The 13,093-nt window shown below is 31.9% G+C and overlaps 2 protein-coding genes and 1 long non-coding RNA gene across 6 annotated transcripts in view; 1 reads left to right on the top strand and 2 right to left on the bottom strand.

The window, feature by feature from the left end:
* Sls (sallimus) overlaps positions 1-13,093 on the top strand; it is a 195,337-nt gene that overhangs the window by 36,365 nt on the left and 145,879 nt on the right. For all 4 annotated transcript variants that reach the window (XM_064054558.1, XM_064054555.1, XM_064054554.1 and 1 more), the window contains exons 8-9: positions 1,308-1,578; positions 7,252-7,692. In XM_064054558.1, coding sequence (XP_063910628.1) covers positions 1,308-1,578; positions 7,252-7,692 — 712 coding nt within the window. The remainder of the gene's footprint in view (positions 1-1,307; positions 1,579-7,251; positions 7,693-13,093) is intronic.
* On the bottom strand, positions 405-968 carry LOC135127891 (uncharacterized). The gene is made up of 2 exons (XR_010280298.1): positions 822-968; positions 405-764 (listed from the first exon to the last, which is right to left on the bottom strand). It is a non-coding gene; the product is annotated as an uncharacterized LOC135127891 (long non-coding RNA).
* Positions 2,686-13,071, bottom strand: LOC135127889 (cuticle protein 19-like). Its single transcript, XM_064054559.1, has 3 exons — positions 12,943-13,071; positions 3,178-3,257; positions 2,686-3,123 (listed from the first exon to the last, which is right to left on the bottom strand). Exons 2-3 carry the CDS (start codon positions 3,190-3,192, stop codon positions 2,791-2,793), a joined length of 348 nt encoding a protein of 115 aa, XP_063910629.1. The 5' UTR covers positions 3,193-3,257; positions 12,943-13,071; the 3' UTR covers positions 2,686-2,790.

Below are 13,093 nucleotides of genomic sequence, written 5' to 3'. Positions count from 1 at the left end.
TGGTGGGGATGATTAGACAAATTTTGGCTAGCGTTTTACTATCTATATGATATTTTTAATATACATACAAAATTTGACAACAAAAAAGGCGAGAAACGACGGAAAACAGACAAACGGAAACGAGAGACCCATTTATTCATACTCTAGGGTCATGAAAAGTCGAGAGAGAAGTAAAATACTTTACTAAAGATTTTTTTTTCAGAATCGTTGATAAAGTATATACAAAATTTTGTTGAGATTAAATTATTATCTGACATTATCTAATTTTCCCAAAATATTGGATTTTGTCTAAGAGAGTTCATATTTCATCCACTTGGTTGACAATATACTTGATAAAGAAAATTGATATGTACTACAAATAAATAATAGCGCTATGTTATATATAAAGTTTGCAAAACAGAACATTTGTTTAAAATATTCTCTATTTTATTATATTTATAGATAATAAATACAAATTATACACTTAGCTATTTTTGTTTTTTATGAATCTGATATATTATATACAACAAAGCTAACAATACGAATGCAAGTAAACCGCAACAGGCGCCTAGAAGTGGGATATATACGTTCTTTATTTGATCAAATTCCCGGTATTTCGAATCAGCAATGTACTGTAATTTGTCATTTATATTTTTGAGCTGACTCAAACTACTGTCGATACCCCAAAGGTCCATACTATTGATACAGCACTGTGCATTAATATTTGAAATATTTTTTAAAAAGGCGACCACGACAAACAAGAAAATTTGAATGTTCGACATCATCTGTAAATAAAAATGCATTAACTGTATATTGTAATATTATAATTAACACAGACTTACTTGTTGATTTGTGTTTAATCACAGGAAGTGAAAGAGTTCGATGGGTACTTAAGACATTTTGAAAAAACGTGACCTGATTTAAGCTTTATTGCGAATCACAAACGGAATTTGAAGATTTATACTACTTATATAGAAAATTAATCTAGATTTATATGTTACCTAATATATTGTGAAGTCGCAAAGAATGTGTCAAAGTTATAATGATTCTTTTTGTTATCAATAGATATGTCATTGTAGTGATAAGATAACCAGTGTGTTTACTACAGTTCTTGATTTCAGAAATAATATTACACTGATTTAAATTAATTTAATTTTATGAAAAACATATTAATTGGATACTCTTCAAAACGGTTTAAAATCGTTAATACCATTAACAAAGTCATTTAACAGACACTGTCACCACGTATCTTGCCCACGTTAAAAAATTAAAATCCTAGTTCCACTCCATTTGTTTCTTTAATGACTTTTTCTATTTTTGCCCCTTAGTGCGTCAAGTCCTTCCATCGACACCGATTTAGGCTCTGAAGAAGGCGAGAGTACTGGATCAGCAGGCGACAACGAGATCGCCATTGAAGCCATTTCTGAAAGACTGACTGAAGTCACAGGACTCGCTGAAGAGCTGGACCAGGCTCTGCACAGTGCTCAGCAAGATTGTTCCGTTCTGACGTCATCAGCTACCTTTGCCTCTGTCACTTCTTCGGAACCGGAAACCGTCGTGTCGGTGAACACCGTCATGGATGCTCCTACTAATCCGGAAGTAAGTACTCGGGAAATATTGGTGTTTGTGGACTTTAACCGTAATGTGCAACTGTCTGATACTAAATTTTGTTTGATTCTACCTATTCTTAAACTTTAAAACATTTTAAGTAAAGACCTTAGTGTTTGGGGAGCGCATAAGTTTTGATAAGTAGTTTTAGATTACACTGGTCAACAAAATTTAATTTTTTCTCTCTAACTTTGACATAATTGAAATGTTTTCGTTTAATTTGTCTTTGTGTTTGTAACAAAGAGCATAAATCTTATAACTTAGCTCAATTAAAAAAAATATGCATATGTGATGTTAGAAACACAAAATCAGGTAAAACAATTTAATTTTTGTATCTTTAACGGCAAAAAGTGTAGTATTAACAAAAAAAAACAACCATAATTAAGAAAAAAAAGCGAATGTCGTTCAAAAAAACGAAAAAAACAAAAGAAACAGCTAAGACCGACGTTTTTTCGGTTGCCTCCGATAGATTTCATTGGAGATTTCTCGCTTGATGGCCCCGCAGTATTCTGCGAGCATTTAGGTGTTCCATCGATCTTGGTAACGTTTTTCTATCGACAAAATGCCCAGATTAAAGCGTTCTCCATGTTGGTCACTTATGTCGTCACAATTTTTGGGACAATAATCAAAGTGCAAATGCATAAAATGCACTTTTAAGAATATGTTAATTTTAAATTTTTTATATGACGATAACATGTTTTCTACTTACTAAACGTAGTTTTCTTATTGCTTCCCAAGAAGTTTGTAGCAATTTGATAACAAAAAAATACACCTTATAGAAAGTTTCCTATTACTTAATAGTACGATTTTTGTATTTTTCAAAGGATAATATTTTAAGATTTCTTTTAAATGAGAGCTAAGTTTTGGTTTAGCGCTTTATAATATCATTTAAAATTGTTAATTAAATAATAATTGACTGCTATAATAAAAGTTAGAGCTTAGCTGTTGACCAGTGTTATTTTGTCGGTTATCGGTACAAATATATGGTACTGGTATAGCGGTCATTTCAGCAAAATTTAGAGGGTATTATTGACTTAAGGTTTATCAGGATTACCAGTTGCTGGTCACAAAAAATGCCAAGTTAAACTAAAAGTCAACATGTTTTATTGCGAACAAATAAAAATATACAACAACAATATACAACATAGGCAGCAGAGCATTATCAAACCATTCGATCAAACCCTCTATAATACTGTTCCTTCTCTAATAACCAATTCCAAAAGATCCTATTCCACCATGTTCGCTGTGTCCTTCATACTTTATTCTGTAGTCAGCCCCATGTTTACCGGCACGGTATTCCACAATCCTCTTTCTTCCATCGGGCTGAAGAAGACTGTAATGTCCCTTGGTTTCCTTTCCGTCCCTGTGTTCCCATTGGTTCTTGAAATCGTGGGTATGAGGATCGTGCACATGGTAGTCATAGTGGTAGCGAGGGTGTGCCCTGTAGTCAACGTATTCCTCGAGGTGATGGTGGCCGTATCCTTCACCACCTTGGGCGGACACTGCTGCTACAGCGACGACTAGAAGGGCTAGAACCTGGAAATTTTGAGTGTTAGTTGTTTGGGTTTTTAATTAAATGCGGATACTTACTGCTCCACCTTGCATTTTGGCCTATGTGTTTGTTGTTGGATGCTGGACCTGAGTTGACTGACAATCGCAGCGTTTTGCGGCTATTTAAACAGATTTTGTTTGTGAAAGGAGGTCCTGTTTTGCATTTCCTTATGCGTAATTAGTATTAATGAAATGATAATGGCAATGATTTTTATTTTAAAGGGCCTACTATGGTACCAGACGGCTTCAAATTTTTCATTTGTAAAAGATCGAGTAGAGAGGGGGGTTAATATTAGAGGGAGTTCTTCATCATTTTACGGCTTTGAATAAAAGCAGTTTTTTAATTCACTTTATTGTTTTAAATTATTGTTATTGTACATGATATATAATCATTAATCATGTTAACGTAACAAAAACACAATGTAACACCTGACTGAGTTTGTGTTAATTTTAGAAAACATGTGCTTTTTTAAGCTTGTTCTGTGTAGGAATGTTAGACAACGTTAATTCTTTGTTGCTTTACTTGGTTTATTTTTAAAAATTTTGTGATATTTGTAACTTAAAATATTTCCGGCTGTTAATCATTTTAAAAATTTTTTTACTTGATATTTCCGCACTCTTTAAATTTGATTGATAAAAAAATATTTAGGAGTTAAATGATGTCTCTGACACCAGTTATGCAGATGGTACTACTGCATGACTGACACATCATACCCTTTTGTCAGCTGACAGGTGTACTGTGTCAAAATTAAGCACATGTACGTATTCTGTCAACACCAAGTGACCAAAGTGATTAATTTAAGGTTATGTTGACAGTGATTTACGTTAAATTGAAGACAATGGTATCATCCAAAAATAATTGTATTGATTTGAACAGTTTAGATTCTAATTTCGAATACTTTTTTGGTTTTTGATAAATTATTTTTGACACATCTCAAAGTTTTGAAAATTAAAAAAAAAATTGATTTTCTTTTTTGAAACTATTTTGTACATGTTCGTGATTTATGAAAAGCGTATATTATTTTAAAGAGCTCCAGAATTTTCAAAATGAAAAAATCAAAATGGTTCGACAGTCGCAAATTGTTTAATTCTCGGATATTAGAAAAAAATTTGATTATCCTTGAATTGTTTAACTAAAAATAGAAGACTTCCCTGGAGTATTTCAGTTTGTTTTGTTGTTCTGTGGTCATTACTTGGTTTATGACAATATTTTCAAAATAGTTTATTTTCAGACAGTTTTAAATTTGGAAAACCTTCAAAATTTAACGTAAGAGATTCTAAAAACAGGACAATATGCCTTCATCTATAATTTTGTTTTGCCTCGAAAATTCTGGAGCTTTTAAAATAATGTAATAAATTTTTTTAATGTCTACATCATCAACAATTTTTCTATGCTTTTTTTTTAAACTTTTTTGTACAATTTATATTTTGGATATTAAAAGAAATTTTGGTGCTTCTTGAAACTGTTGAAGTAAAAATAGCAGACTTCTTTCGGCATAATTTCATTTACTTTTTTTTGATTTGTAGTTATTGTTTAGTTTATGTTTATTTTTGAAATATTTGATTTCCAAATGGTTTTGAATTTGGAAAACTTTTGAAATTTAGCATTTCACATTTGTAAAAAAGAAATATGCTACATATACAAATGAGATTCAAAAATAAAAGCAGTAAAAACATTTTTCGTTGATTTAGGAATAAAAAAAGGCTTAAAGATGTTCCAAAGATAATTTAAAAAAACCTCCATTATTTTAAAAAGCTCCAGAATTTTCAATATTAAAAAAATCAAAATGGTTCGACAATCTCAAATTGTTTAATTCTGGGATATTAAGAGAAATTTTGATCATTTTTGAAATTGTTAAACTAAAAATAGAAAATTCCCTGGTAGAATTTCAATTTCTTTCCTTAATCTATGGTCATTATTTAGTTTATGACAATATTTTCAAAATATTTGATTTTCATATTTGAATTTGGAGAATTAAAAAATTTAACATAATAATTTTTTTAATGTCTAGATCACTAAAAATTTGGAGAACTTTTGAAATACAAAAAAGTTTTTTAGAAATAAAAAAAAACAAAAAAAATTACTAAAAGCCCACCTTATTTTAAAAGTTCCAGAATTTTCAAAATAAAAAAAAATCAAAATGATTGGACAGTCGCAAATTGCTTAATTCTCGGGTAGTAGGAGAAATTTGGATAATCTAAAAATAGACGATTTTCCTGGTAGAATTTCAGTTTGTTTTGTTAATCTATCGTCATGACTTGGTTTATTACAATATTTTCAAAATATTTGGTTTTCAAAGGGCTTTGAACTTGGAGAACTTTCAAAATTTAACATAACAAATTTCTCAAAAAAGGACAATATGCCTCTATCGAGCTATTTTTGATATAATTTTGTTTTGTCTTGAAAATTCTGGAGCTTTTAAAATAATGTAGGTTTTTGGTAAATTATTTTTGGAACAGCTTCAAGTCTTCAATAATTTTTTTAATTTCTATATCATCAAAATTTCTTCATATGCTTTTATTTTTTAAACTATTTTGTATTTTTTGTATATTTTTCAAGTTTAATTCTTTAATATTAGAAGAAATTTTGATCCTTCTTGAAATTATTTAGCTAAAAACACAAGGCTTCTTTATGCATAATTTCATTTTTTTTTAATTTGCAGTAATTATTTCATTTATGATGATATTTTTGAAATATTTGATTTTCAAAAAGTTTTGAAATTGGAGAACTTTTAATGTTTAGCGTTACACATTTGTAAAAAATGCACTAAATGTACAAACGTATCAAAAAAGGACTAAAACAATTTTTCGTTAATCTAGAAATAAAAAAAATCAAGGCTTGAATAATTTACCTTAAGTCTACATTATTTTAATCTAAAAAAAATCAAAATGGTTCGACAATGACAAATTGTCTAATTCTAGGATATTAGCAGAAATTTTGATCCTTCTTGAAATTGTTGAATTTAATTTTTTTTTTCTTAATTTGTAGTTTTATTTCTAGTTAATGACAATAATATTTTTGAAAAATTTGATTTTCAAACAGCTTTGAATTTGGAGAATTTTCAAAATTTAGCATTTCACATTTGTAAAAAAATATGCAATATACGTACAAAAGTTTCAAAAATAAAAGGACCAGAATTTTCAAAACAGAAAAAATCCAAAATGGTTCGACAGTCACAAATTGTTTAACTCTCCGGTATTAGGGCAAACTTTGATCATTCTTGAAATTGTTACAGTAAAAATAGAATACGTCCTTGATAGAATTTCAGTTTCTTTTCTTAATCAATGGTTATTACTTGGTTTATGGCAATATCTTCAAAATTTTTTCAAACACTTGATTTTGGAGAACCTTCAAAATTTAATATAACAGATTTTTAAAAAATGAAGGCCGCTATCGAGCCATTTTGAATATAATTTTGTTTTGCCTTGAAAATTCCGGAGCTTTTAAAATAATGTAGGTTTTTGATAAAGTATTTTTGGGACAGTTTCAAGTCTTGAATAATTTTTTCAATTTCTAAGTCAAAAAAATAGTTCTAGTACTTTTATTTTTGAAACTTTTTTTGTATAAATTGGTCAAGTAAAAATAGAAGAATTCCTTAGGCATAATTTAATTTCTTTTTCTTATTTATTTATGATAATAAGTATTCATATTTCTAAAAAAGGAGTTCAATTTGCGACTACTTTGTTCTGAAAATTCTGGAGCTTTTAAAATAATGTATGCTTTTTGTAAATTATCTTTGAGCCTTTTTTTAATTTCTAGATCAATAAAAAAATGTTGTCGTGATTGTACTTTTGAAAATTTTTTGTGCATATAGGATATTATTAAGGATTAATTCTTTACACATTCGGAGAAATTTTGATGACTCATGAAATTGTTAAAAATAACAGATTTATTATTAACCTAAAAATACAAGATTTTATTAGTAGAATTTCAGTTTTTTCCTCAATTTATGATTATTACATACTTAATGTAAAATATTCGATTTTCAAAAAATATTGAACCCGGAGACTTTTAAAATTTCTCGTCACACTTCTAGAAAAGAACCACAATACAATTATTATCGATTCAACCTCAAAATAAAATGTCTCATTGCTACTATTCTGTATTTTCAGCACAAGCCTTCCAAACCCGACGACTTCAAATCCGACGACGAATTCCTAACCGCCTCCGAATGCACCCTCCAGCACTCCAGATCCTCCTCCTACAACACTGCCTCAGAATGCGAACACCGCTACTCCCCCTGGTGGGAGTACGACAAATCCATCAACGAAGACATCAGCAAGGAAAAAATGGTCCTTGCGGTGGGCCTCCCGGAACTCCCTCCAGCCAAAGCCGTCCTGAAACCCTCCCCCGAGGTACCTCCCGGCAAAATAGTCCACGAGGTCACCGAAACCACCCACATTAAAGTCCAGCATTCACACACCCTGGGCGTGGCATCCTTCGTTTTGACATCTGAAACCGTCCGAGAGAAGAAAACAGACGGAGCCGTCGTGAGGGAAGAAGTCGTCTCTGTGGCTCCGGAACTCGAGGGCTTCGAGAAAAGAGTGAAGGAGGTAAGTGGGTTTGAGGAGGAGTGGAGATTGTGCACTGCTAAACAGGCCATCAAGGGATGTTTCTGAGGCTTGCTTTGTGTTTTTAAGTCTTTTAACTTTTATTTTTTAGAGTGAAGTTAAATTGTGTAACTGTTTTTTGGTTGTAAGCTGTATAGGGTTATTTTGCTTTTTGTAAAACCTACACGCTGAACCAGAATGAAGTGGTTGTTCGTAGGTACCTTTTTTGGGTCATTTTGACGATTTTTTCGAAAATGCCTCTGTGACTTTTCTGTGTTGTGTAAGATTATGTAGTTTTGGCCCGATTTTGGCCGATTTGTGATCAGTCCCGTGCCACTGTTGTTTCGTAATTAAGCTTAATTAACAAGTGGAGCGCTGATTGTGTACTTTTAGCTCATTACAGCTGCAGAAAGTAGTTACTCGAAGAAATATTTTAACCCATGTCTGCCATAGAAAGCTAGTGCATTATGCGCGTGCCGTATTTACATATGTACTTGTTATATAATAATTAATAATCTTATTACTAATGCGATAGAAAATATTTTTTCGCCTGCCCTGTACGAGCGTTACCCAACAACCAGATCAGGGAAAAATGTTTTATGTCGCTGTGAGTGCAGTCATGTATATAGAGGTGTTGATTTTGATTATTTTTTATTTTATTATAATTTTATTAATATATGTGTTTTTCTCACTTGTGTGTTTGATTTGCATGCGCTTGCCTCCGACCTGATCTAATTTTGTCTCCATGTGGCGTGAGCGGCCAAATTCTGTTTTGCGATAAATTTAAAGCTGGACATTTTATTCAACTAGCAGTGGGACGTCTCTGATAGAAAAGGGTATTTTTAGAAAATCATCGTCTTTTTAAAAGAAAGAAAAACGAATGTGTGACGTTCCGAGCGACCTTTCGTTTTTTGCTTGTTTTTGGGTTTCACAACGCACGTGAAAATAGAACATAAACAAACATGACATAATTCCAACAGGTGTTTATACAGTTTTTAATATCCGAAGTGGGTATTTTATTTCGAAATACAGTATTATATTTTAGGACACATTAAAATTTATCGCGAGTTATGGGCGATAAATGCTGGTGAATCGATGCCAAAAATCTTAAAACCAGCGCTAAATTAAATGGGTCAGTTATGTTCTAAATCAATTTTGACTTGAAAAGAAATAAAACGAGCGCGAGTGGCGGTAATAATAATTGCCCGATGGTGGATTTGTTGCTGTGTTGATGTATGCAACCAGATGTGCGATTAATCATTAGAATTGCAGCACAGACAAGTAGAGAGAGTTTATCGGCGAATTTTAAGGTTTGAGGTGTCACTAAATCAAACGACGGTTTGAAATGTGATGACATTTCTTAATAGAATAAATAATTTAAAAAAAATTCTGGCGGAAAATATGAGCTATTTCGCTGATATTTCACTTTTATTTTTTTCTTTGATGGAAGGAAATGGATGTTTAATGTATGTGGGAATGAATCACAGTTTATAACAAACATAATGCATAAATATACATCGAAGTTCAAAGAAGACTTTATTACAAGGTAAGTCACTAATATTTACTAAAATTACATACACCTTTTTTACAGCCGAATTTTAACTATAGAACCAATTTCCGAAAATCTTCCTCGTAAAAATGTTGTTAGTTCGACGCAACTTTAGAATCAAACCACTTTTAAAATGTCGGTATTTTTTTAGATTTTGTTGTTTATTTTTGGCGTATTATTACGTTGTCATTTATGTTTAGCTTTATTTTTGACTCGTTATTCAAATGGACACTGGTCCATTTTTGGAAAACATATAAATAAAATATTAAAATTTGTTAAGTACGGACAGAAAAAATTAAAAAGCCGATATTCTTTTAAATTACTTCAAAAATAAGATACAAGGGGTTCCCGAGATTCTAATAAATTGCTTCAAAAGCAAAACATCGAAAGATTCTCGAAATCCTTCCAGATTACTTCAAAGTCAAGATGGGACTTCGAGGTCTTTCAAACTAGTTCAAAAACAAAACGCAAGGAGTGCTCGAGATTCTTTAAATTTATTTTAAAAACAAGGCAAAGGATCCCAGACATTCTTTCAAAGTACTTCAAAACAAAACAAAATTTCGGCTTTTCAGATGATAAGTCAATAATAAATAAAACATTCGGAATCTTTCTTATAATAAATATCCTGCAATACAAAGTACAATTGAGTGTATTATTGGTGGTAGAAGAAAATGTTCATCCTAATGTAATTTTGACCTAAGGAAAATCATTGTTGATAACATATTTGGAATAAAAATGAATTGAGAGGAATTTTTTTTAATTGTTATTTTACTGAAAAAAGTCAAAAAAATACGCATTTTGACTTGACCTAATATCTCGCACCAGGAGCATAAACACCCTTTTTTGGAATCAGCACAACGAAATTTACAACCCAAAATTTTTAGGGATTTTTTTTCTACTTTTTCAAAAACAAAATGTTTCAATCAAAGTTTCCTCAATTTCGACAATTTTCGAAATTTAACCAAAGACATTTTTTCACAGAACATTTATCTAGCACCAGTTTTAAAAAAATGTTATTGGAAAAATTAAGACTCAAAATTTAAATAAAATATTAGAATTTGATAATGATAAAACTGTTTTTTTTTTATAGGAATAATGTATGTTAACACTGAGTGACCATTGTTAATGTTGGTGATTTTTTGTCAGGTTGGCAACATATTTAAAATTTTATGGCGGCATCCCTTAAATCAGATTTAAATTTTGGGTACCATCGGTTTTTAGCCACGCTAATTTTAAAATTGACAACTGTGAACTGACATATTAACATAGTTGACAATAATTCAGAATTACCAACCCTAAAATTTGCTTCAATCATTAATATTCACGTCATGTGTTAGAAATTAAACTGGGTAAGGAGACTCTAAAAATTAAAACCAAATTTTAAAATCAGAAACATAATCACGGAATTTTCTCTTTGTGCAATTTATTGTACAATGGTTTATTTTTGAAAAATTCGTCATGAACCAAAAATTTTCGCATAAATAAGTTTGGAAATGAATTTGCCAATTCTTAAAACTTCTTTACTACGGTGTCACTTCAACTGGCAACACTCCATTAATTCCATTATTTGTTTACAAGACGTTTTTATATTTTAACGTGTCTTTTAAATCTACTTTTGAAAACACTCCAAATTTTCAAAATCCAAATATTTTGCTAAAAAAGTTATTCAAAATTAGAGAATACACTATAGGGTAGAAATGTATTAGCAATTTCGAGGTTTTTACATTTACATTTCCACCATTTCGTATCTTTAAGTTCAATTTTTTTTTATTTTTGCAAAAATCTTACAAGTCTTAGAAGTAAAATTTGGTATAAATCTGTCAAGCCTTATATGGAAAATAAAAACAGAGTAAAATGAGTCCGTAAACTATTTTTGGGAGCGTATACTATTTTTTTTTTTTCATTAAAATTTCTTCATATTGACAATGTGTGCGTTTTGCTGCAACAAAATATTAAAATTCTGAAAATTTGGCGCGTCAAAGTAAGCGAGTGTGAAGATGAAATTATGAATACATATGTTCTAAAGTAGGTCTAGAGGAAATCTGCAGTATAAAAAAAAATAACGCAGGTTGTGAACACGATAATAAATTTAGGGCGTTGTTGCTATTTGAAGTAGTGTCAAGGATTACTAAAAATTATTTTGAAACGTCTAAGTGACATGTTGCAATTTTCAAAAAATTGGTCTAAGAATATTAAAAATAAACAAAATCAAGCTGGATTCATTAACCACAGGTACAAGACCATTTTATTTTATAAAATTTAAATATCCTTTGTTGTGCAAAATGTTGAGCTGACGTCATAAAATTGTTGGTGGGGACGATTAGTCAAATTTGAATTAGCGTTTTACTATCCACATGATGGACTAAAAGATCTATTTTTTCATACTCTAGCGTCATGAAACGTCGAAAAAACACTAAAGTAACCATTCGGAGAAGTTCCCAGGCCGAACCTATCACCCGGCTCGGTAATCAATATTTTTGTTATTTCTATTGAATGACCGCATTTTTAAGCGTTTCATCTGTTCCCATAAATAATTTTATCTTTAAAAAATGATACGATTATACAATCTTGTCGAATGATCTGCTACTTCTTCGCCAACATTAGGATGACCCTGTAAAACTTCTCACTTGTGGCAAAAATACTTTAGATTCTTTAGTCGACTGACTCGCTCTTCCCTTTTGTTTAAAATCCAATTGTTTGTTTATAAAGTCCCGACCGCAATCCTGCTTCTAGGTACATTCGGAACCATAAATCTGATTTAATAACGCGTGCCAGGGTAACAAAATAACAAATAGAGAGTCACCACCTCATTTAGCACCCACTGAGAAACCCATTCGCCACCCACACCCATCACCCCATACACACTCTTATCACAATCAACGCCCATGACAAACCCGCCGCATCTTACTGCATTTTCACAAGTTCAACTTGGGTCAACCGTTCCCACTTAAAAAGCCGATAATCCTTATCACGTACGAAATCCGTATGCAACCAATTGTTGATCGCCCGACGTCATAGCCACACATACACACTCACACACGCTAAACAAACAGGCCAAACAGAAGGGAACAGACACGATGTGGTCATCGTAACGCTGCAGTTATGAAGCCGACCAACATTTTGGTTCAGTGTGTTTTCGCGGCTCCGTCGACGAGGTTCCCAGCGAACGAAAATAACCGACACGCCACCAAATCGCACGGATTTGAGGCCCATTGACGCGACGTTGCGCGTGTGACATGTGTCTGTGATCAAAAAAAAAAAAAAAAAAATTCAAATGGATACCAAAGACGAAACGTCCACTTCTTCGGCCATGGCCAAGACCACCACCATCAGTACCATCGCGGTGCAAAGCGGGAAAACAAGGATCGTCATTGCCTTGCTACATGTAGGTGCCAAAAAGACACTTTTGCAAAATTCGTTTCAGAGCGGTGTTTGTTTATACGGCTATTTTTGGACTTGAAGATGAAGCAAAAGATAAACTTGTCTGGTAGTCATACCAAAAATTTTGACCAACGTACACTCAAAGTGACCAAAACTTTGTTTAGCTAATTTTGGGTTGTAGAAGTCTTGGTATCCAGAAAAAGACGCAGTTAATGAAACGTTCGACCTTATTTTGACCCGGTGTTTAAAAGTGCCCTTTGTGCAAAGACCATGAAGGTTTTTTTGGTACCACGCGAATCCATTAATTGCGAATTTCCTCTCACCTGCTGTATTTTCAAGCGCGCAAACACGATTTCGCTATTTTTAAGTGTGCATACAAAATGACTCAAAATTAAATCTGTTCAAGGCTCGCCTGAGTAAGCGCCACCCGATCGACCCGATCTGACCCACTTGATTTTAATAAAAACGTTCATA

Source organism: Zophobas morio, unplaced genomic scaffold, assembly GCF_036711695.1.
Source record: "Zophobas morio isolate AGI-343-1 ecotype UQ-CSIRO unplaced genomic scaffold, CSIRO_AGI_Zmor_V1 ptg000012l, whole genome shotgun sequence".
In the NCBI taxonomy this organism is placed as follows: domain Eukaryota; kingdom Metazoa; phylum Arthropoda; class Insecta; order Coleoptera; family Tenebrionidae; genus Zophobas; species Zophobas morio.
The sequence above is the reverse complement of the archived record's forward strand: the minus strand, read 5'-3'. Positions and strand labels throughout refer to the sequence as shown.